The sequence below is a fragment of the Suncus etruscus genome, chromosome 1, assembly GCF_024139225.1.
Source record: "Suncus etruscus isolate mSunEtr1 chromosome 1, mSunEtr1.pri.cur, whole genome shotgun sequence".
NCBI lineage: Eukaryota > Metazoa > Chordata > Mammalia > Eulipotyphla > Soricidae > Suncus > Suncus etruscus.
In genome coordinates this window covers 42459042-42483825 of record NC_064848.1, presented here as the reverse complement: position 1 = coordinate 42483825, position 24784 = coordinate 42459042, and the positions used below count along the sequence as shown (strand labels likewise).

General features: G+C 36.2%; 1 protein-coding gene across 2 annotated transcripts in view; it reads right to left on the bottom strand.

Moving 5' to 3' along the window:
• CCDC171 (coiled-coil domain containing 171) overlaps positions 1 to 24784 on the bottom strand; it is a 335855-nt gene that overhangs the window by 206740 nt on the left and 104331 nt on the right. The window contains exons 11-14 of one of the 2 annotated variants that reach the window (XM_049769310.1): positions 18056 to 18162; positions 16035 to 16124; positions 14267 to 14467; positions 10942 to 11109 (exon numbers count right to left, since the gene is read on the bottom strand). In XM_049769310.1, the coding sequence (XP_049625267.1) occupies positions 10942 to 11109; positions 14267 to 14467; positions 16035 to 16124; positions 18056 to 18162 (566 nt within the window). The remainder of the gene's footprint in view (positions 1 to 10941; positions 11110 to 14266; positions 14468 to 16034; positions 16125 to 18055; positions 18163 to 24784) is intronic. The other variant, XM_049769319.1, reaches the window with a different exon arrangement.

Here is a 24784-nt window from a genome sequence, read left to right as displayed (position 1 = left end):
CATCTCTCTCAATAATCTCCCTAAATGTTAATGGACTAAACTCCCCAATTAAAAGACACATAGTAGAGAACTGGATTAGGAAAAATAAACCAGACTTCTGCTGTCTACAAGAAACACACCTACAACTACAGGATAAGCACAGGCTTAGAATAAAAGGATGGAAAGTAATTATTCAGGCCAATGGAAAACAAAAAAGAGCAGGGACAGCCATTCTTATATCAGACCAAATTGCATTCAACATCAAGAAAGTGATCAGAGACAAAGAGGGCCACTACTTACTGATCAGGGGAACATTAGATCAAGAAACACTAACCCTGGTCAATATCTATGCACCTAATGTAGAGTCAGCAACATATGTGAGGCAACTGCTCGTAAACCTGGAGAAACACATGAAGGGAAATGTGATAGTAGTAGGGGACCTCAACTACCTCCACTTATCACCACTGGATAGATCCCACCAACAGAAAAATAGCAAGAATTAAGAGCTCAAATGAAAATTAGAAGATTTGGGGCTAATTAGAACTGATATAGAGCCCTACATCCCTAGAAGCAGAATACACATTCTTCTCAAGTCCACATGAAACCTTCTCCAGAATAGTCCCATGTCTTAGGATACAAAGCCACCTATATAAGACCACAAAGGTAAGGATCATTAGAAGTACCCTTTCAGATCACTATGCAACAGAAACGCAAAATTGACGTCAAGAAGAAGCAATGGAGAAAAACTAATACCTGGAGATTAAACAACATGCTGCTCAACCAACAGCTGGATCAAAGAACAACTCAAGGAAGAAATAAAAGATTCCTTGAGACAATGACAACGAAGAGACAATATGTCAAAATCTGTGGGACACAGCAAAAGCAGTAATTAGGGGGGAAACTCATAGCAATACAGGCCTATGTCAAGAAGCAGGAAAAATAACAAAACCAACAGTTTAAAAGATCACCTCAAGAATTGGAACAACAGCAACAGAGAAATCCAACCACAACCAGACCGGCAAGAAATAATAAAAACCAGAGCAGAAATAAACAACATCGAAAACCAAGAAAAACAATACAAAAAATCAATGAGACCAGAAGTTGGTTTTTTGAAAAAATAAACAAGATAGGACAAACCGCTGGCAAACTCACCAAAAAAAAGAGGGAAAACACCCAAATCAATAGGATCACTAATGAAGGGGAGAGATTACAACAGAACCCCAAGAAATACAACATATCATGAGATCATATTATGAAACAACTATACTCCCCCAGGCTAGAGAACCCAGAAGAAATCGACAGATTCTTGGAAAAAAACCCTCTTCCAAGACTGGAAACGGAAGATCTAGAAAGCCTAAACAGACCAATCACCTCAGAGAAATTGAAGATGTAATTAAAAAAACTCCCTAAGAACAAAAGCCCAGGTCCAGATGGATTTACAGGTGAATTCTTATCAAGTCTTTCCAAGAGACTTACTACCACTTTCTCCATAGGCTCTTCCAAACCATAGAAAAAACCAGGAATCCTCCCTAACTCCTTCTATGAGGCAAAATATCACACTCGTTCCCAAAGATGGCAAAGACATCCACCAAGAAAAGAAAACTACAGACCAATCTCACTAATGAACATAGATGCAAAAGATACTCAAACAAATCTTAGCAAACCGAATCCAGCACTTTATAAAAAAGTTAATACATCAGACCAGGTGGGATTTATACCAGGAATGCAAGGTTGGTTCAAAATACGCAAATCAATCAAAACATTATACATCACATCAAACAACAAGAAAGATAAAAACCACATGATCGTATCAATCGATGCAGAGAAGGCATTTGACAAAATCCAGCACCCTTTCATGTTAAGACACTCAGTAAAATAGGCTTAGAAGGAACCTTCCTCAAGATAGTTACAGCTATCTATGAAAAGCCAACAGCAAACATTATACTTAATGGTGAGAAACTAGAAAACATTCCCACTAAGGTCAGGAACTAGGCAAGGCTGTCCACTCTCTCCACTCCTATTCAATATTAACCCTTAGAAGTCCTAGCAATAGCAATCCGACAAGAGAAGGGAATCAAAGGAATCCAAATTGGGAAAGAGGAAACACAAAACTATCTCTATTTGCAGACGATATGATGATTTACATTGAAAACCCTAAACAGTCCCCACAGTAAAACTCCTAGAAACAATTAACCAATACAGCAAAGTGGCTGGATACAAAGTCAACACACAAAAGGACAGTAGCGTTTCTATATACAAATCACGAAGTCGAGGAGAGAGAGATTAAAAATACAATTCCATTTAAAATAGTATCAAAAAATATCAGGTACCTAGGAATCAACCTTACAAGGGAAGTGAAAGACCTATACCAGGAAAACTTCAAAAACACCTTCAGAAAGAAATTGAAGAAGATCTAAAGAAATGGAAGAACATCCCATGCTCATGGATATGTAGAATTAACATAGTCAAAAATGACCTATCCTACCCCAAACTTCTAATATAGATTTTAATGCAAACCCTATCCCAAATCCAGACACCATTCTTTAAAGAAATAGAACAATCAATCACAAAATTCATCTGGAACCACAAAAGACCCAGGATAGCCAAACAAATACTGAAAAACAAGAAGCTGGGTGGCATCTCCTTACCTAACTTGAAACTATACTATAAAGCCATAGTAATCAAAACAGCATGGTAACTGGAACAGAGACAGGACCTCAGACCAGTGGGTCAGAAACAGAATTCCCTGACATAAACCCCCAGATATACAGCCAACTAATATTCGATAAAAGAGGCAAGAACCTGAAATGGAACAAAGAAAGTCTATTCAACAAATGGTGTTGGTACAACTGGAAAACCACATGTACAAAAGTGAAGATCAACCCATACCTCACCCCTTATACAAAAGTCAACTCAAAATGGATAAAAGACCTTGAAATCAGACCCGAATCTATAAAGTTTATTGAGAATAAAATAGGCAGAACACTCGAAGACCTATATATCAAAAAGGTCTTCGAGAATGGAGCACCATTGGCAAGAACTTTAGCAACAAACATAAACAAATGGGACTACATCAAACTAAAAAGCTTCTGCATGGCGAAAGAAACCCTACTTAATGCAAGAAGATAGTTAACAGAATGGGAAAAAATCTTTTCACTCGACATATCAGATAAAGGGCTGATATCTAGAACATACAAAGCACTCAGAAAGCTGAGCCCCCCAAAACCGAATAAAGCCATAAAAAAATGGGGAGATGAAATGAATAGACACTTCTCTGAGGAAGACAAAAGGATGGCCAACAAACACATGAAAACATGTTCACCTTCACTCATCATCAGAGAGATCCAAATCAAGACAACAATGAGATACCACCTGACACCAGTGAGGATGGCTCACATTAAAAATAATGGGAACAATCTCTGTTGGCGGGGATGCGGTATGAAAGGAACTCTCATACACTGCTGGTGGGAATGCCCCCTTGTCCAACACCTATGGAGAATAGTCTGGAGAGTACTCAAAGAACTCAGAATTGAGCTGCCATTTGACCCAGCAATTGCTCTCCTAGGTATATACCCCCAAGTGGGAAGGACATTCATTCCAAAATATATGTGCACCCCACTATTTATCGCAGCACTCAGTGTAATAGCCAAGTCTTGGAACCAACCTCGATGTCCAACAACAGATGAATGGATCATTAAGATGTGGTATATATACACAATGGAATATTACACGGCAGTCAGAAATGATACAATCACAGACTTTGCAGCAACATGGATGGACCTAGATCATATTATATTAAACAAAGTAAGTCAGAAGACAAAAGAGAAACACAGAATGATAGCACTATTCTGAAGCACCCAGAACACACATCTTATACACAACTGATACTCAACAATCAAATAACACGGTTTAACAGGGTAGAAACTCTAAACACTGCAATAGTCAACATATACTCAGGAGCAGTCCCCAAAGTACTTGAAAAAGGAACAACGCAAACTCTTGACTACACATTATTCCACAAAGAAAGCAGCAACACCAAAAACTGCACCGTAGAGAGAATAGGTATGTAATCAACCTTCCACGACAAAGGCCCACAACAATCATTTAGATAAAGTATTCAGGAACACAGGTAAAGAACACCACGGAAAATCACTGTCTGCAATGGAATCATCCCATAACACTACATTTTATTGTCTTTATCTTATAATATTTAAAATAACCTCTCAGCTTTTATATCCACAGGCATCCTTGAATACAAATGGCGGATAAACTAAGATGGCAGCGCGGAATACCACATGAGATACCATACCTAGCTTGCAATATGAGATGGCCCCGAGAAAACTCTTTAACATACATTTTATCTCTAGGTTACACCTTCTTTTAGGAACTGAAGCACGTGACCAGTCAGACCACCAAAGCAGTAACCGAGACGTACAGACTTAAACTACACGCTCTATTCTGTGAACAAATTCAGGCAAACTAGCATTCCCCTGCTATTCTCTCCTCTCTTCTCACTACTTTCTTTTTTATTTTCTATCTTCTTTTTTTTTCTTCTCTTCTTTATTTTTTCTTTTTCTCTTTTCTACTCTTCTCTTTACTTTTTACCATTTATCTTCTCCCTTTCCTTCTAAAGTATTTTCTCTTTTCTCCCTTCCTACCCCTTCCATATACCTTCCCCTTCTCCCCCTCTGGAAATCCAACTATCCCTTCACCCCTCAATCCCATACAGACCTCCCGCCATATTAAAACTCTCCACCCTCAGTCCTTAATCTATTAGGCATCAAGATTGACCTCCTACCCCAACGAACCATTACCCAGCACCCAGTCGAGAGGACACCCAGTCAAACCCACATCTCGTCTCCTGCATGAAAAGGCAGCCAACTCCCCTGCGGATCCATGCTGCGAGGCCCTCCCCACCAACTCCCCCTAACGTGGACTGTTACCTGAAACCGGACTTAGGGCTAAAAGTATCCTCAATGCAAGAACCCTTCCAGGACCTCCCTGCCACAAATCTTTTGCCACTCTGAAGAAGATCTGGGGATGGGATGGAAAGATGCCTGGGGACCCACACACCACAAGAAAAACCAAAAAGACAATGGGAAAACCTGTATTTCCAACATAAGCATAAGAACTGTATCACACCACCTCTTTACCCGCTTTTCCCCAAATGTAAGATAGTCATATGCATCACTTTGGCCCTTTAAATACTTTGCTACCTCATTTAAAAAAAAATCTGGCCTACATATACATATGTAAGCACATACATTTTTGATACCTATTTTTTTTATTTATTATTTTTTTCATCTTTTTTTTTTGGGTATGTAACCTGTTTCTGTTTTCCCCTTTTGACCACCCCCAAATGCACCAACAATATAAGGTAGCACCATTTCCCCCTGCAAAGGCACACTAAAATAAAGGGAGATTCTTACATATATATATATATATATATATATATATATATATATATATATATATATATATATATATATATATATATCAAAAAAAAAGAGAGCTCTTATCTATTAGAGATAGGAACTCATAGTTGTTTACAATAGAGGGATATCTCCTACCTTGAAAATATGTCATGTGGAATTAACTTAGACCTCAGGTGTTTAGATACCATCAATCCAGCCTTGAACCCTGGATCCCAGACACAGGAACGGCACAGTTCTTCACAACTGCTACAGGAAACAAATCCCACCCGGGACAGCCGCAATACTGCGAGGCCACCAACAAATGCCAGCTCTAATATGACATCCTGACAACGAAGAAAATGGGAACAACTTGACCTAAGTGAAGGTTATCCAACCTTTCTAGCTAACGACAAGACAAAATCAGAAGACTTGTCACCCTTTGGAAGGCCCAAAAGCCAAGATTTCGAGTTACAGATGACTGCTGCTAGAACCATGACCAGACTGTATACAGCTTGGGACCAATAAAAAAGCCCTAACCTAGGGTTTCAACTACGATCTGCACAATGAACATGATCCCCAGATTCAAAGGTCTGGCAGAGACCATTGTAATGGAATGGGGCTTCTGGAAGCACAAAGAAAGACACTGTCCTAGGTGCCATCCTAGCTTCAGTGCAAAGACCAAGATCACCAACCACAGAAGATGAATTAAAATGACAATGATGGAACAGAACTTCTAGAACCACAAAGACTGACTTCATCATAACTCCCACCGCAGGATCTGTGCAGATACTGAGATCCCTAGTCACAGAGGCCTGATAGTATCACCCAGGACAGAGCAGAGGTCTTACAAACACCACAAAAGCACCACCAGGAGAGTAAGTGATCCTGAACAGAGTCTATAGTTGATCCCATGACAATACACTCCAAGGGCGGAGAAACCCCATATCTCTTAGGCCAAGTGAATTCCTTTTCGAATGACCCCAATATTTACTGTGCCTGGGCAGGAGGGAAAAAAAAAAAGCACAAATCATTATTTTTTTATATATATATATATTATTTTATTTTCATTTATTATTATTATTTTTATTTACCCATCTATTTTTGGTCAATTTCTCTGTTTGGGTGTGATAATTGAAGTTGTCCCCAGTTATACTTATTCTTTCTCTTCCTTTCTGTTCTTCCTTTGTATGCTATGCCATGTTTCCTATATCAAGACCATGACATTTTTTTGTTTGTTTGTTTGCTTGTTTTGTGTTTATTTTTGTGGGTTTTTATTTTTTTTTTGTTTTTTTTTGTTTGTTTTGTTTTGTTTTGTTTTTGGTGCTTGTACTTATTGTTGGAGCCCTCACGGGATATTTGACACTTCTTTTTGTACTGGTGGAATGTTTCACCTTTTTTCTCTCCTTCATTTCCCAAACCGATGTTGAAAACCTCTGGAAGAATTCCACTTATTTTCGGCGTATTAGACTTTTACCCCAGTTTATTACTTTTCTCTCCTTTAAACAAAACCACGTAACTTGAACTAGCTAGTCCTGCCCCCCCAATTAGAGGGGGAAACAAGGGAGACACCAGGACCAAAGAGGTGCAAGACTACTGTGCAGTAGGCTAGATACAGAGGAAACCACACATCCTAGCTACCCTGGGGGTGAGGGAAGAGGATATGGGTGGTAGGACAAAAACGGAGGTGTAGGGAGGACAATTTGGTGATGGGAATTCCCCCTGATTTTATGTAAATATGTACCTAAAATATCATTGTCAACAATATGTAAGCCACTATGATCAAAAATATATATAAAAAAAAAAACTAATATTTTATTACTTGCATGCCTATACATTTGGATACATAGATTAGATTTTTTTGTGTGTTAATCAAATTGGCAAAAAAAGTTTATATCTGATGTTTGGGAAAATTCTTGTGTAAAGTTTCTGGAGGTGAGAAGTGTCATTTGGACCACTTGCTGATCAGAGGAAGAACTGTATGTTACAAATAAAGTCACTGGCAGTAAAAAAAAAAAAAAAAAAAAAAGATGAGGACAGCCTAATTATTATTAGGCTTGTTGTAAGACATAAATACAAAGGTATTGAAATTGTACCTGGGAGCTAGCAATTATTGCTATTTTAAAGATCTGATGCAGTACTGGAGGAAAAAAACTGGAGGAAAGGCTTTGGTCTTGCATTGGCTGTAGCAATAGTAAATCTAGTTCAAATGCTCAGCCATATATGCTCCCCATATATGAGATCACTGCCAGGTGTGGCACTAAGTCACCTCTGCTTCATTCCACAAATAAAAAATATCTTAGGCCTGCTGGTTTTTTTTTTTTTTTACTGAAAGGGATGAACATTGGGAATTTCAAAATGTATGTATTTTAAATAAGCACATATCATTGTAGCATATATGTATGTATTATGTAACTACAAAAATGGAAACCAAATCTGTTGAAATAAAATAGTAAATCTCTTAAAAAAAAAAAAACAAGAGTAAAGATAGTACAGTGGGTAAGGTGTTTGTCTTGCATGTGGTCAACCCAGGTTCAATTCCCAACATCCCTTATGGTTCCCCAAGCACCAAAGCCTTGAGCATCACTGAGTATGGTTCCCCCCCCCAAAAAAAAAACAGGGTCAGATATATGATTAAATGACAAAACACAAGTCTTGTCTGTATGGGACCCTAGGTTAAATCCCTAGCACTGTGGGCCCAGAGAGATAGCACAGCAGCATTTGCCTTGCAAGCAGCCGATCCAGGACCAAAGGTGGTTGGTTCGAATCCCGGTGTCCCATATGGTCCCCTGTGCCTACCAGGAGCTATTTCTGAGCAGACAGCCAGGAGTAACCCCTGAGCACCGCCGGGTGTGGCCCAAAAACAAAAACAAAAACAAAACAACAAAAAAAACCCTAGCACTGCATAGCCCATGTGGACCAATTGGCACATGTGGACCAAGTTGGCACTGTGCATGGTCCTGCCCCACCACAAAAATGTAAAACAGAAATTTGGTGAAATTATCATATTTAATACTTTGTTATATTATGCTAATAATAAATATGTTATTCTTCTACAACCGTTATTACTCTGTAAATTTTCAGAGAAAATGAAGATTATTCTTACTCCCAAAACTCAAGCAATTTATTTATATATCTTGATGAAAACCTTGAATGAGATATAACTCTGTACATATAGTGAAAAAGAATATTCCAACCTAAAAATTTTAGTGAAGCAGAATATTCTTACCATTTTCTACTTTATATACAAAACACAGAAAATTCTCATCTCCAAAATGTATGACAATTAATGATGTTTTAAAATGATCAAAAACTATTTAAACATGATGCCATCTCAAAAGATTAAAATACATAGACCATTGTTTTAATTTTCAGTAATTTTTAAACCCATTATATGCATATCATTGTAATTGGCTGCCAATAAGGGCCAAGATAAAGTATTAATAATAAGATAGTTCACATTAAAATAGGCCCAACATTTGTTTCACTCTTCCAATATATTTTAAGACAAAGCAAGGACCAGAACAATAGCACAGCAGATAGGATGTTTACCTTGCACATGGCCAACCAGAGTTTGATCCCAGGCATCCCTTATGGTCTCCAGAGCCCACTAGGAGTGATTACCTGAGCACAGAGGAAGTAGTAAACCCCTGAGCAAAACTGAGTGTGGTCCAAAAACCACCAACAAATAAATAAACACGGTGGTAATGGTTTTTACCCTCTTCAGCCTTAAGAACAAATTGATATCAGAAAAATGGTCTAAGGCCAAGGTCATGATGGTACTTAGTTCTTTGCCTTCCCAAAGGAAAGAATTTAATCAGGAGACACTTATAGAAAGTAAAAAGAGAGGCTCTATACTGCAAGTGAATATACACCCAGAAGGTACAGCATACAAAGAAAAATAGATGTCCTGAGAAAGTTTGAGGGCTGTCTTTTATTTCATCTTACTTCAAATGTACTACTGACTGCACCAGGATCTTATTAGCTTGAGAGTTCAGGTGGCATTTCTCCACCACACACCTCTTCTCTCCTCTGACTATATCAGGGTCTTTTCTGTTGTTTGACATCCCAAATGGTATTTATCTCTAAGTGTCCCTTTATAGTTTTCCCATCTCTTATTCCTTCTGTTTATTTGTTAAGAACTGGGTAACCACAAGGCTATCTGGCTCAGAGCTTTAAGGTTCTCTTGTTTGTTTCAAGGTCCTCTGCTTTTCATTAAACATATGAGATGGTCTAATTTGCTTCTTACAGTAACTTCCCCATGCTATCTATCCTTTTCTCTTTCTCTACCTCCTCCCAAGCACTCATCTAATTACCTAATACAACATGTGTCTGTGAATAAAACTTGGAAACAAGACAATATAAACAAAGGTCTGACCAGTTAAAAAACCAAAGATATTTATAAAAACCAATAAACATATTTATTTACATATGTATCTATTTGAGATTTTTGGGCATACTGGGAAATGCTCAGGGGCTACTCCTCATTCAGTGCTCAGGGATCACTATCAACAGCATCTGGTGGACTATATATCATGCCTGAGATCTAAAGTCGGGTCAGTACCTTCTAAGACAAGTACCTTAATCCCTTTACTCTTTCTCCAGCCTCAAAAATCAAAATTTTTATGTATAAAACCCTATCAGCAAGAGTACTTTAAATTACAGTGCAAAAATGTATATAATGTTTTTTAAAGTACCTCTTGTAGAAGATTGATGGGAGGCAAATGAGGCTTGGAGGGGATTGGCAGAGGAGAGAGACAATGGTGAAGAGATTGATGTTGAAATATTGTATGTCTGAAACCCAATCAATAGTAACTTTGTAATTTCTTGGTATCTATATAAAAATGTTTTTAATTTTAAACATTTTTAATAATGGTATTTGTTGGCCTGCTACACTATCTATATTCATTTTCTATAACCAAAAATATTTAAAGTTTTTAGAAAGGCTTATCTTCTAGACTTATGAATGATAAAGTGTTTATAAAAGCTATTTTTATAATACATACTTCTAATATCCTAAAATACTGAAAAAATCTTGTAACATGCAGTTTATATTGTTCAAAAATAAGTTATTAGCATAACTTAGTTTTTTAATTCTCTTAAAGTAACACCTCATTATTTCCTAAGAATTTTTTTATTTCCTAAGAATTTTAAGATCATGTTTTAGAATAACTGTATCTTGTTTCTGTTTTATGAAAACATAAAGAGTTGGTTTATTAATGTAAATGACTAAGTTCTTTGAATTGCTTCATCAGTAAGATTAATTTATTTTCTTTTAATTAGGTCCCTGTGGCTAATACTGGCTAGTAGTATTAGCATGTCCTGCACAGAAAGTGGAGCTCAGAGACTTCATACAGACTTCAGTCACATTTACATGCCCACAGCAATGGCATCAAACTGAGTTGTAGACAAGCCATAATTAATGGTATTGAATTATTAACATCCAAATTCTTTTTGAAATAAGATGAATGTCAGTCCCTCTTAATGATACTCTGATGTGGACAAATGTCACTGAATTTAATAGAGGTATCTAGTGCCTGAGGACAGTTACCTTCTCATTAGCCCTGTTGAGGTCTGCAATCAGGGCATCAACATTCTCCTGCAAGACTGAACAAAGCTCAGACCAAGAGAATTTATCCAGCATGCCTTCTGGTTGTTTCATGAGCACACAACCTGCTATCAAGTGCTGATACAAGGTATGAAGGAAAGTTAGCTTCTCCTGTGAGAAAAAAAAAAAGTGTTAATTCTAGTATATAAACACTTTAGAAAGAAAAACACATCATATGGTAAAGAATTTATTTCAAAAACATAGAAATGAGTTAAAATATTCAAATCTCAAAATATTGCTACTTTAGTGAATTTTTTAACATGCAAAACTAAGCATCAGAGAGAAACAGAATAGTTTGCAACTGGTATTCTTCAAAGCCAGAATCTAATATCTAGAAACCAGAAAGTGAAAGTTCTGGATCCAATTGTGCTATTTAGGATAAATTGTTTTTTCAGTCCTCACCTTCGTCAGTTCTAACATCAGATATTATCACAACTGTTTCTAAGATCTACTTGGAAACCAGTATAGTGAATTTATAATTTCATATTAATACTTAACCAATGTAGATATTATTTAGGTCTTAAAATGAATATAAAGATGTGTGTTATTCAACTGTAAAAAAAACACTATACATTTATATATACTTCTCATATACACAATTACTATGCTTTCTTCTTTCTCTAGAGATTATCCTTTATTTACCACATATAGGAAATCTATTCTAAGCCCCTTAGGCAAAGCAGACAGTGTTACGAAAGATATGGAAGATGGTTCATTTGCTTTCCCCACAGTAAGTTGGCAAATTGGACATTTCTAAGTGTTCAAATATTATAAAGTCACCTGCAAAAGAAAAATGGCCACAGCCACCCAAGACATAATTTCAAATCTGTTCAATTAATGTATGAACAAAATGCTTTTAAATGATTGCCACTATAATAACCAAGCTATCACTGTTTAATAATCTAAAAACACTACCTGAAAATTCCGTAAAAAGCTTATTCTATATTGCACACCCAAGGAAAATTTGCTTACTAAAATGCCAAAAGGCTCTTTTTATATGGTAATTCATCTATGAAATTGCAAAGAACAGAACACAAGGTAACTGTGAAGCTTCAAATGAGTATTTTATGTAGATATAATAAGTTCCCTCAAGATTTTGGTAATAGATCATCAGAAAAAGAAAACTTTTTAAAGGAGAATAAGAGAAAAAGAGAAAAAGTCCAATCTTCTAGGCAAGAAAAACTGAATATAGTATATAGAAAGGGTCTATAATTAGAAATAATAGATTGAGATTGGGTATGTTTAGAATAGTATTACTAAAGGCTTATATACAACAGAGGTGTGAAAATATACTCCAGAAATTATACAGTAATGTAAACCAATGTCAAACTAATAAGCATTTTAAAGAAATTTCTGGGGAAATTTATATAAGTACATGTATAATATATCAAAATCTATCTGCAATTCACCCTATTTGCCATCTTATTTTTCCTAAATGTAACAATTTATAAGAAAAATATTTTAAACGTATAAAAACCACATATCTGAGTAAGAATTAGAGAAGAGCCTTCATAAATATGCTATGCCCTTTTTCTCTTTTAAGCTTTTAAGGAGATCATTTGTATTTTATCAGGATGATATTTTTAAATATATATTAAAATTAATCAAATATACCATTCAGATACTAAAATCTTCCCCTTCTACATGTTACTAACTGATCAAGTTCAAACTCAGTGATAATTCACTGCTTCTCTCTTTGTTATTTTTCTTGGGTCATGATGAACCATGCACAACAATAATACATTTGGCATGAACAAAGAATCTCAGGATCCAAAATCAATTCACAGATGCTGAACCCAACCACAATTCTATAGACATGCTGACCTTATGATATGGTCAAGATTCTAGTTTCCTTTATTTTAATCATTCTCTGATGTGTAGAACAATCCCAGCCCCTTCATGTGGACACAATTTAAATCCCAGACTGTAAGAAGGGGGGGGGGGAATGTTTTCTCTTTACTCTTTTGGCATTCATGTTCATATCTTTTGGAGTAATGAGCTCAATATGCAGGACCATTCACATAAACCAGTTACACACTAGCGAGTCTACTATCTAGCTCCTAATAAAATGTAAGATAACAAATCCATGTATATAGGTTCATATAGAATATAAGGATTTGTGTGAGATACTTTAAAGTCATCAATAAAATGAATTGGCAATTCTCTAGTCTAGAGCATAACAATAAAGTTTTGATGATACTTACAGTTTTTATTTTCTTTTATTATTATTTAGTTAGTTAGTTACTTTTGCCTTGGGGGCATACACAATGGTACAAAGGATTACTCTCAGCTCTATGATCAGGGGGACCTTCATACAAGTGCTTGAAGAACCATATGGAGTCCAGGGATAGAACCCAAGTCTCTAATATACAAAGTAGATACTCAAGTATACTCTCCCATTTTCTACATTTTAATAAATGATAATAAAGAGTAAGAAGCTATTGAAATAGATATCAGGATCAGAGCAATAGTACAGCAAGTAGGGCATTTGCCTTACACATGTCCTACCTGGGTTTGTTACAATGCCTAGCATGCCATATGGTCCACTGAGCACTACCAGAAGTGATCCCCTTGGTGCAGAGGCAAGAGTAAACTGAGCACTGCCAAGTGTGGCCCAAAAATAACAACATAAAAAATATCATTATTGCTGATATTTCCACTAATGTGGAAAGATCAAACTTTGTGGCTTGCTCATATTCAATTTGTAAAAACAAGTCCAGTTCAAAATTACAAAACAAAAATTTCTACCATGCTACTATAAATTATTGAAATAAAAATAATGTCATTGGCAAACAGGTTAATTCTAAAAGGAGTATTGGAAACAACATTCTAAACAGAAAATCAGTGTACAAGAGATAGAAAGGTTAAATTACATTACTTTTCTCACAACAGAAAATACTACAAGAGTAGTGGAATTCTTGACACTCTCGTTAGCATGATTATTTTAAAATAGTAAGCTCAGAACAATTTTTCTTTTTTTGGTTTTTGGGTCACATCCGGCACCGCTCAGGGGTTACTCCTGCCCTATGTTCAGAAATTGCCCCTGGCAGGCACAGGAGACCATATGAGATGCCGGGATTCAAACCACCGTCCTTCTGCATGAAAGGCAAACACCTTACCTCCATGTTATCTCTCCGGTCCCTCAGAACAATTTTTTGAAGTAAATAAGTTAAAATGGCCACCTGATTATTGAATATAGAATAGTGGAAGAATAGTATAGAGATTTGTGAAAGGCCCTTTCTGCCAGTCAACCTTTCTCAGGTAATACCTCGCCATCCTTATGGAAAGCCTGGGAAAGCTTCTTTAGTTCACATTCAGCTTGAGTTGCTCTTGCCTTTTCTTTCTCCCAACAGTGTAGCACATTTTGCAGCTCCAGTTTCAAAGTACTTATTAGCGCCTCTCTGTCAGCACATTTAGTGCGCAAATGACTAAGCTCTTTATTGACATCATTCAATTTATCCTGAAGGTCCTGTCAAATACCAAAGAAATACATGAAGTCCAGTTAATAAGTGTAAAATTGTGTATCTTATATGTGTATCTCCTACATATTAAAATAAATAATGAAGAACTTCAAGCTCTAACAAAAAAGAATATCATTTTGTATTAAATATATTTTCTAACTATACCATGGCTCAAGAATTAGAAGAATAACTTTATTTTTTAACATTTAAACATAAAACACTATTTATATGATAGCTGATTTCAAATAAGTATATTGACATTTTCTTTGCAAGTCATTATTAAAAATAATGTGGTAGCTCAAAAGTTTTTAATAACATTTAAAAAATAAATCTCTTGGGGGCCAGAAAGATAACATGGAGGTAAGGCATTTGCTTTGCATGCAGAGGGACAGTGGTTCAAATCCCGTCATCCCATATGGTCCGCCAAAACCTGCCAGGAGCGATTTATCCTGAGCATAGAGCCAGGAGTAACCCCTGAGTGCTGCCGGATGTGACTCAAAAGCCAAATAAATAAATACATCTCTCATGCTTAATGTAAAAACATGTACTTCTCAATTTTCATTTCAAATACTGATATAGATCCCAAATATATGAAATAAAATTGAACTAAACCATTTATTTCTTAAGCTTAATAAATTCTATTACAGGCTGTTCGTGACAGTTGGCCCATGAACCAACACATGTGAAAAATAAAATCCAATAATATTAAACACCTTTGAAAGTTACTTCAGTATAATTTGCAAAAATGTGATATATAAAATCAGTACAAAAATATAAAATAGGGGTCAAAGTGATGGCGCAGAGGTAGGGTGTTTGCCTTGCACGTCGCTAACCCAGGATGGAACGCAGTTTGATCTCTGGCATCCCATATGGTCCCCAAGCCAGGAGCGATTTCTGAACGCATAGTCAGGAGTAACCCCTGAGCGTCACCAGGTGTGATCCAAAGTCCAAGAAAAATAAAAATAAAAATAAAATAAACTGGGGCCGGGCTGTGGCGCTCGAGGTAAGGTGCCTGCCTTACCTGCGCTAGCCTACGAGACGGACCGCGGTTCGATCCCCCGGCGTCCCATATGGTCCCCCAAGCCAGGAGCGACTTCTGAGCGCATAGCCAGGAGTAACCCCTGAGCGTCACCGGGTGTGGCCCAAAAACCAAAAAAAAAAAAAAAAAAAATAAACTGTTGTTCTAGATGTTTGCCAGACATAATCTCAGACTTTACTGAACAGGGTACATTAAAAACAATAGCTCCACCATGAAATGATAAAAACATACTACAATACTTATGTGCTGATATAAAATACTTACCATATATCTGGGATGTATACTGAATAATATCAAACTTTTTAAATTATAGTTAATCTAGGAAGTGGCTTTTTCCTGTCTTCAATATAATTTCTAGTCTTTTTAAATTAAAAACATTATTTTAACAATAACAATAGAAAATTACAGTTATATCTAAATCTTTTTAATAGGAAATAGCAAGAAGATTTTCAGATATCTCTACTGTAAAATATTCCCCCAAATAATTATATTTGTCTCTTCATATAAAAGAGGAAAGTTATTCTAATTCACAGTACCTTTATATTTTTAGTGTGAGAATCTATCTTCTGTTTGGCAGAATTGAGTTCATTGAATGTGTTTTCCTTGGCATCATTCATGTTGTTTAGCTGATGAAAAAAAATATAACTTATTTATATTTTCCAAGGATGGTTAAACTCTGTAACTAATCTCTAAATGTTTGTATGCAATTACATGAGACAAATTTTTCAATAGTAATTAAGTCTTAAGAACTATGTCTTTGGATTCTATAATTTCTGTCACAATCTCACATAGCCTAGAAGAAAAAACATTCAAGCTTAAAATGCCAGTGATGTTACTATATTTTACTAGTTGTCTGGATAAAGGATTTATTTCATTCTTTGTGTAAATAAATATCTCTATTCTTAAAATCCTACTGGACCAAAATGCCAAAAGCAATGGCATCTATAAGAAAAGTAAAAAGGACGGAACAGAAGACTGTTGTTTCTATACATCATGAGGGTATTCACTGGCCTCTCGCTCCATATGACAACTTCAGGGTCGGTCACATGCAGTTCTACTGGGAGGGCTTGTGGCAGGTCATCAGTTGGTCCTGCTCCACTTGTGATTTATTTTCTTTGACAGTTCATTCTTCTTTCTGTCAGACTGCTCTTTTTGCTTTCTTTGCAGTCACCCCCTTGGTCTCCCCACTGCTGTCTCTGGCACTGGTTCACAACAAAGCACATTACTAAGCCAAAGCCTGCTGAGTCGACTTCTCAACTGTGCTGAGGATCATGTGACATTCATCCTCCCAAATAACAATTCGCTGTGGGTAATATGTTCCTAGTTACCCTGCAGCTTCCAGACCTAGGCCTCAGAAGAGTTTCATAAACTACTTATGATACAGGTCATCTTGCCTCCCTAGGAAATACTTAGCAATATTTGTTCTTTATAGAAAATTAATGATTATTTCTATTATCAATTTCTATCTTGTCTTTTGAACAGTGCACAGAGTATGAAGACACTTTTTTCTTTGTTCACATTATACTGAAGTAAAATAAACCTTTCCTGAAATGTTAAACATAATACTTTGTTATCTTTATATTAAAGAAATATATAATAATTCAACACTATATTCTTCCATGTTAAGTGATTTGTCTTTGGTACAATCTGCTTATTGTTTTCCTAATTGTATTAAAATATTATTTCACTTTTTTTTTCTTTCTAATTTGACAAGATATAACAATTCTTCCCATTTTTTTTTTTTGTTTTTTTGTTTTTTGGCCACACCCGGCGGTACTCAGGGGTTACTCCTGGCTGTCTGCTCAGAAATAGCTCCTGGCAGGCACGGGGGACTATATGGGACACCAGGATTCGAACCAACCACCTTAGGTCCTGGATCAGCTGCTTGCAAGGCAAACACCACTGTGCTATCTCTCCGGGCCCTTTTTTTTTTTTAAATTCTTCCCTTTTTTAAAAGCACAAAGTTCCCCCCCCCCAAAAAAATACAAAGTTATAAAATAGTCTATACTGAATAAAATTATCAAGCACACACTAAATAAGTAAGATAATAAACAGAAACAGCTTTCAATCAGCAAGCTAAAATTTCTAGGAAACATCAAACAGATATCTGTTTCTAAAAACTTCTACGACTATTACTCAGAAAAAAAAGAGAGCTCTCTTTTTAATTAAGACTTCCACAATTTATAGAAACCTGTACCAAAAAATATTGACATAGCCTAAATGTCCACTGTCAATTCCAAATTTCATTTTAAAAACTTTAAGTATAGAATATACTAACTAAAAGTCTTAAATGGCTTTTTATGACATTAAAATAGGTAAATTATGAAGACCAAGCATGAGTTTTTAGAACTTGAAAAGATATTGTTACTAAAAAATTATTAAAATAAAAATGAGACAACATCGACCCTATTTAGAGAAGAGTAACGATTTATTATTTTTTGTATCTGTGAAGCTGTCAATTTAATATCTCCAATCTTTGACCTCTGTAATAAACAAGGGATATGTACTGATGCAGGCCGAAGGCTATATGTGTGGTGCCAAACAGTGCAAGTGTTACCTCATTAGATGCATCTTCCAGCTTGTTCTGGTAATCTGTCAAGGTACGCCTCAAAGTCTCAAGGACAACTGAGAAGCTGGGAACTTTATCTTTGTCCTTGTGGATGCCTCAAGAAAAAGATAGGATGAAAACAAACCTTTAAAGTCATAAAGAGACCAAAGCTAAATAAACAGTAAAAGATATTACGATCAGATAGAGCTAGCTGAACAGATATTATGGAAAAAAAGTGAAATCTTAAGTATTTTGTTATATAGCCATGTTTTTATAAAACTGTGATACAATTAGGTTCATAATATAAGAACTTAAGGCTTATAGAGACTTTGTACTGTAACAGTACATACTAGTGTTAATAAAAAAAAAACTCTTTCCTTTTTTAATCTCCTAAATATTTGTGTGCATATATTCTATACAAATATTAACAGTCTGTTACTTTAAAAAATTTAGTTATGTACCCTTGTATTAGTTCTTATGTTTCTGATCAATCAGGCTTACTTTACTTAAGACATAATTTCTGAGCCCAAAAACAAATCATCTTTGTGTTGTTGTTCTTGGGCCACACCCAGCTGTACTCAGGAGTTATTCTTGGCTCTCTGCTCAGAAATTGCTCTGGCAGGCTCTAGAGACCAAATGGGATGCCAGAGATTGAAACTGGGTAGGCTGCATGCAAGGCAAATGCCATACCCGCTTGTGCTATCACTCCAGCCCCATAATTTTCTATTATATATATCTATATATCTATATATATTATATTATTAAAATATTCTTTAATTCATAAATTTTCGTGCTACAGGTATAAATAAATAAAACAAATTCTATTATCTGTATGGACCCAACATTATGTTTCAATCAAAACCCTTAAAATTAGGGGCCAGAGCGATAGCACAGCGGTAGGGCATTTGCCTTGATCACAGCTGCCCAGGATGGACCTGGGTTAGATCCCTAGCATCCCATATGGTTCCCCCAGGAGCAATTTCTGAGCACAGAACCAGGAGTAATCCCTGAGCACCACTGGGTGGGACCCAAAAAACAAAAATAAATGAAATTAAAAATAATAACAATAAACCCTTAAAATTAATAACTTAGTGCAAAAATGCAAGTGGTTCCACACTTTGCCCTCAAACAACTTGGGCATTGAGATTAATAAGCAAGATAACATGATAAACTATGAGGTACCACCTCACACCACAGAGAATGGCACCATCACAAAGAATGAGAATAAACAGTGTTGGCGGGGATGTGGAGAGAAAGGAACTCTTATCCACTGCTGGTGGGAATGCCATCTAGTTCAACCTTTATGGAAAGCGATATGGAGATTCCTCCAAAAACTGGAAATCGAGCTCCCATATGATCCAGCTATACCACTCCTAGGAATATACCCTAGGAACACAAAAATACAATACAAAAACACCTATATTCATTACAGCACTATTTACCATAGCAAGACTCTGGAAACAATCAAGATGCCCTTCAACAGATGAATGGCTAAAGAAACTGTGGTACATATACACAATGGAATATTATGCAGCTGTCAGGAGAGATGAAGTCATGAAATTTTCCTATACATGGATGTACATGGAATCTATTATGCTGAGTGAAATAAGTCAGAGAGAGAGAGAAAGATGTAGAATGGTCTCACTCATCTATGGATTTTAAGAAAAATGAAAGACATTCTTGCAATAATAAAAGAGAATAATAAATTAATAAAAGAGAAAAGAGCTGAAAGTTCCAGCTCACCTCAGGAAGCTCACCACAAAGAGTGATAGTTTAGTTGGAGAAATAACTACATTTTGAACTATCCTAATAATGAGAATGTATGAGGAAAATGGAAAGCCTGTCTAGAGTACAGGCGGGGGTCGGGTAGGGAGGAGGGAGATTTGGGACATTGGTGATGGGAACGTTGCACTGGTGATGGGTGGTGTTCTTTACATGACTGAAACCCAAACACAATAATGTATGTAATAAAGTTGTTTAAATTAAAAAAAAAAAGAGAAAAAAAAAAGGAAGAGTAGGACCACTGCAATGGGTGGAGAACAGATAAGGGTAGGAGGGCAATTCAGAGTTTTTTCCCACTCTGGTGGGACAAAAAAAAAAAAAGATAACATGATAAAATAATTAAAGTTTAACTTTGAAAAACACTTTAAATTATTTCTTACACTGCCCTTGAACTGTTAAAAACAAGTTGCAAGTATAAAGACATTTTTTTTTTTTTTTTTTTTTTTGGTTTTGGACCATATCCAGTGACGCTCAGGGGTTACTTCTGGCTATGCCCTCAGAAATCGCTCTGGCTTGGGGGACCATATGGGACGCCGGGGGATTGAACCGCAGTCTGTCCAAGGCTAGCGCAGGCAAGGCAGGCACCTTACCTCTAGCGCCCCTGCCTGGCCCTGTATAAAGACATTCTAAGTAGTTTTCTTCCTATTACAATTTTCATTATATTTTAAAATGTAAATATTAATATGGATATTCTCAATAAACATAATTTACAAGGATGCATCACAGTGTATTTTATTTTGTTTGGTTTGATTTGGTTTTTGGGTCATACCCGGCAGTGCTCAGGGATTACTTCTGGCTCTATGCTCAGAAATTTCCCTTGGCAGGCTCAGGGGACCATATGGAATGCCAGGATTCAAACCACCGTCCTTCTGCATGCAAGGCAAATGCCCTACTTCCATGATATCTCTCTGGCCCCTGTATTTTCTTTTCATTGATTCACTCATTCAATTTATTTACTGTTCACCTAGTATTCTAGTCCTAAACATTAAACATGGAATGGATAAGACTATAGCTGTTATTTTCACAGAATCTATAATATTAAAAGAGGTGAAGGACCAGAACGATAGTATAACATAGCATGTAGTATAGTGTAGTGTAGTGTAGTGTACTATAGGGTGCATGCTTTGCACCTGGTTGACCCAAATTTAATCCCAGCACCTTTTATGGTCCCCTGAGTCCTGCTAGGTTTGATCCCTAAGCACAGAATTAGGAGTTAGTCCTGGGCACTGCCAGGTGTGGCCCAAATAAAAGAATTTTTTGATATTAAATTATATGAAATCATTCATCCATTCTTCAAGAATTCAATTGCCTACATTTTGACTGAGCTAGAATATGGAAGAAGAAAATAAAAAAGGACACAATGAAAATAAAAACAAAAAAGGAAAGAGATTTTTTGAATAATCATAGAGCAACTTTATTCATCTCATAGTACTGGTAATATTTAATAACTTAATATTATTAAGATGTTATCAACAAATATATAATTAATTACAATTAAAAGACTATATTAAATACGAATACACTTTTTCTTTTCTTTTCTTTTTTTTTTCTTTTCTTTTTTTTTTTTTTTTTTGGTTTTTGGGTCACACCCGGCAGTGTTCAGGCGTTACTCCTGGCTCCATGCTCAGAAATTGCTCCTGGCAGGCATGGGGGACCATATGGGATGCCGGGATTTGAACCTATAACCTTCTGCATGAAAGGTGAACGCTTTACCTCCATACTATCTCTCCAGCCCCACTTTTTATTTTCTTAAACAGAATATTTAGCTTTAAAGTCAGAAGTCTTGGGCCAAAGTAGTAGCACAGTGGTAGGGAGTTTGCCTTGCACACAGCTGATCCAGGACAGATGCAGGTACAATCTCCAGCATCCCCTATGGTCCCCTGAGCCAGGAGCTATTTCTGAGCTCAGAGCCAGGAGTACCCCCTGAGCGCCACTGGATGTGACCCCAAAAACAAACAAACAAAAAACCAGAACTCTTATGAAAACAACACATCACAGCATGGTGGGAAAAAATACACTGCTCTCAGGTCATGATAATAAAGGAGACAGTATTCTTGGTGATGACTTTGGAAAGATAACTTATTAAAGATTTTATTAAAGGTTTTACCAAATATATTTTTGAAAAAATTTCTCTCTAGCACAAGAGGAAAATATGTAATGTATAATTCTTTTCTTTTGCTACTATACGAGTGGTCCATGAATAAATTTTTCAAGGACACACAGGAAATTTGCTGGCTTGTACAATAAGTGAGAAAACTTCCTCAGAAATTCAGAAAATAAAATCATCTTAATATGCATGTTGAAGGGTAAGGATACAAAATGACCTCTCCTTGCTGACCCATACATATTCCTACATTCTACATAAAATAAAACTTTTCTTTGGTTTAAAATAATTTTACTAACAAAGCTTAGACATAGAAAGTATGCCCCATATACATTTATGTCTCATACACATTCATTATAAAATGAAATATTTACTGGTACCTTAACATAACAAAATGCTTACAAATAAAAGGAAAGGGTTTCTCAAACAAGAGATTAATTTTATACTGCCTAGTAATGTAATCAATGCATTATGACAAAAAATCACAACTATGTTAGCAAAAGTATGCCCAAAATATAAAGTATAAAACATTAGAGGAAAATAAATCTTAGAATGAAGTCATAGGTGCTTTTTCAAAGATCAAAGTCCAATTGTTGTTGTGGCACCAGAGGTCCTAAAACACAGCACTACCAGGATACAACTCAGAAGATGTGGGACAATCCTATGGATCTAAATGGCTTCACACTTGCAAGGTAAGCACTTTGCTACTGGGCCTCTCCCTTGTAAATATATTCAACTCCAAATCAAAGGTATAGATATATCTTGATCAATTTTTATTTAAATTTGTATCCCATATTATGAAGTATTAGTTATTTTAATAAATAGCCTCATGTTTAAATGCCTCCTTTTAGACAATCTAAAACAACTAATAATTTTATATGACTTAAAACCTCATTTGGTGGTGGGGAGGGTCAATGAGAGGAGGACTGGGCCACACCAAAAATGTTCAGGCTTACTGCTAGCTGTTTAGGAATCACTCCTGGTAAGACTCATATGTGGTCTGGGGAATCAACCTAGGGTCATGTACATGCAAGAAAAGTACCTGCTTTTACCTGCTTATTTGCTGTACTATCTCTCAAAGTCCCTCCATAAACCCATTTTTAAAGCTGATGCTATTATCTCAATAAGCTACATATAACTCCCCAGTAGAAACAATAAGTTATGATGAGTGAGGTAACTATACCTCCTCTACCTTCTCAGGCTTTCTCTTATTTACTTCAGTCTCCCAATAAATGCCTAAGAGTGGAGTGTTATGAAGAGAACATATGAAGAGAAATATGAAGAGAAAATATATGAAAAAACTGAGTTTTTTCCAGAAAGTTCTTTATAAAAATACTCAAAATAAATAATAATTTAATAAAAAAACCTCTATTGCTTATTGTTAATTTTAATCACATAATAAAACAGAAAATAAAATTTAAATATTTTCACCTGAAAGATCCAAATATTTAACATATTGATGACTTAGAAATTGCTTCATCAGTTCTTTATTTTTCTTTCTGGTTTTGGGGTCACACTCAGCAGCGCTCAGGGGTTACTCCTGGCTCTGTGCTCAGAAATAGCTCCTGACAGACTCAGGGGACCATATGGGATGCCGGGATTCGAACCACCATCCGTCCTGGATTGGCTGCTTACCAGGCAAACGCCCTACCACTGTGCTATCTCTCTAGCCCCACTTCATTAGTTCTAAAAGCACTGAATATAAACATTATGTTGGAAATTATACTATACAAACTCAGTCAACATTCTGTGCATTGACTTATCTCTGAAATCATAAGCATCTTCATTATCCTACAAACTTGTATTTTCAACATGTTGATATCAGCACTGTGATTTGTGTTAATTCATTCATGTTGAGGTATGTACATGTGATATATAATAGCATTAATGTGTAAAAGAAAATGGCTGACTTTTATGACAGAAAGTATTTATTATGTGATCCTGCTTTCTCAGACCATATATACTCTAGGAGAGTCAAAAAAAAAAAAAAGAACCAAAATAAAGACTAAGTTTTTTTTTTCTTATATTTTCTCTTCGTTATTTTCTCCTCATATTTTCTCTTCATAACACTCCAACTTTGGGGCATTTATGGGAGACTGAAGTAAATAAGAGAAAGCTTGAGAAGGTAGAGGAGCTATGTTGAAATACATATTAATTATAGAGTCCTGGATGGTGTGGATGATGGTAAGGTGGAGGGGAGAGGCCTTTCTCTGCCAGCCCAGGGTCAGGTGCCTGGATCCCCTTCCAGAAATGATCCACAGGCAATCAGGTTCAGGAGACATCAGCTTTATTAATAAAATGGCCTTAGCTAACAAGTATGGCTTCTAAGATCAACCTTTTAAGCAGGCTACATAAGCCGCCCTCAATTTAATCCTGAATCTGCCATCTCTCCATCCTGCCTACTTCTCTAGCTACTTCTTCCTTCCTTCTCCTGATCTCCTACACCCCTCAGGAAACCCTTTCTTAGCAACCACAGATCCCTCCCAGAAGTGGGCAGGTCTGACTATCAAGTAAAATTAGCATTTTGCCCGGGGGGGGGGGGTGACAGGTATAGTTATCTCACTCATTATAACTTATTATTTCTATTGGGGAGCTATATAAAGATTATTAAGATAATAGCATCAGCTTTAAAAATGGGTTTTTGGAGAGACTTGAGAGATAGCACACCAAGTAAGGCACTTTTCTTGCAAGTACCTGACCCCAGTTTGATTCCCCACACCTCTTTACCAGGACTTGAGAATGATACTGATGAGGAAGTAGCAGAATACTGATTTTAACTGTGTAGATAAAAGACTGTGAATAGGGACCGGGAAGGTGGCACTAGAGGTAAGGTGTCTGCCTTGCAAGCACTA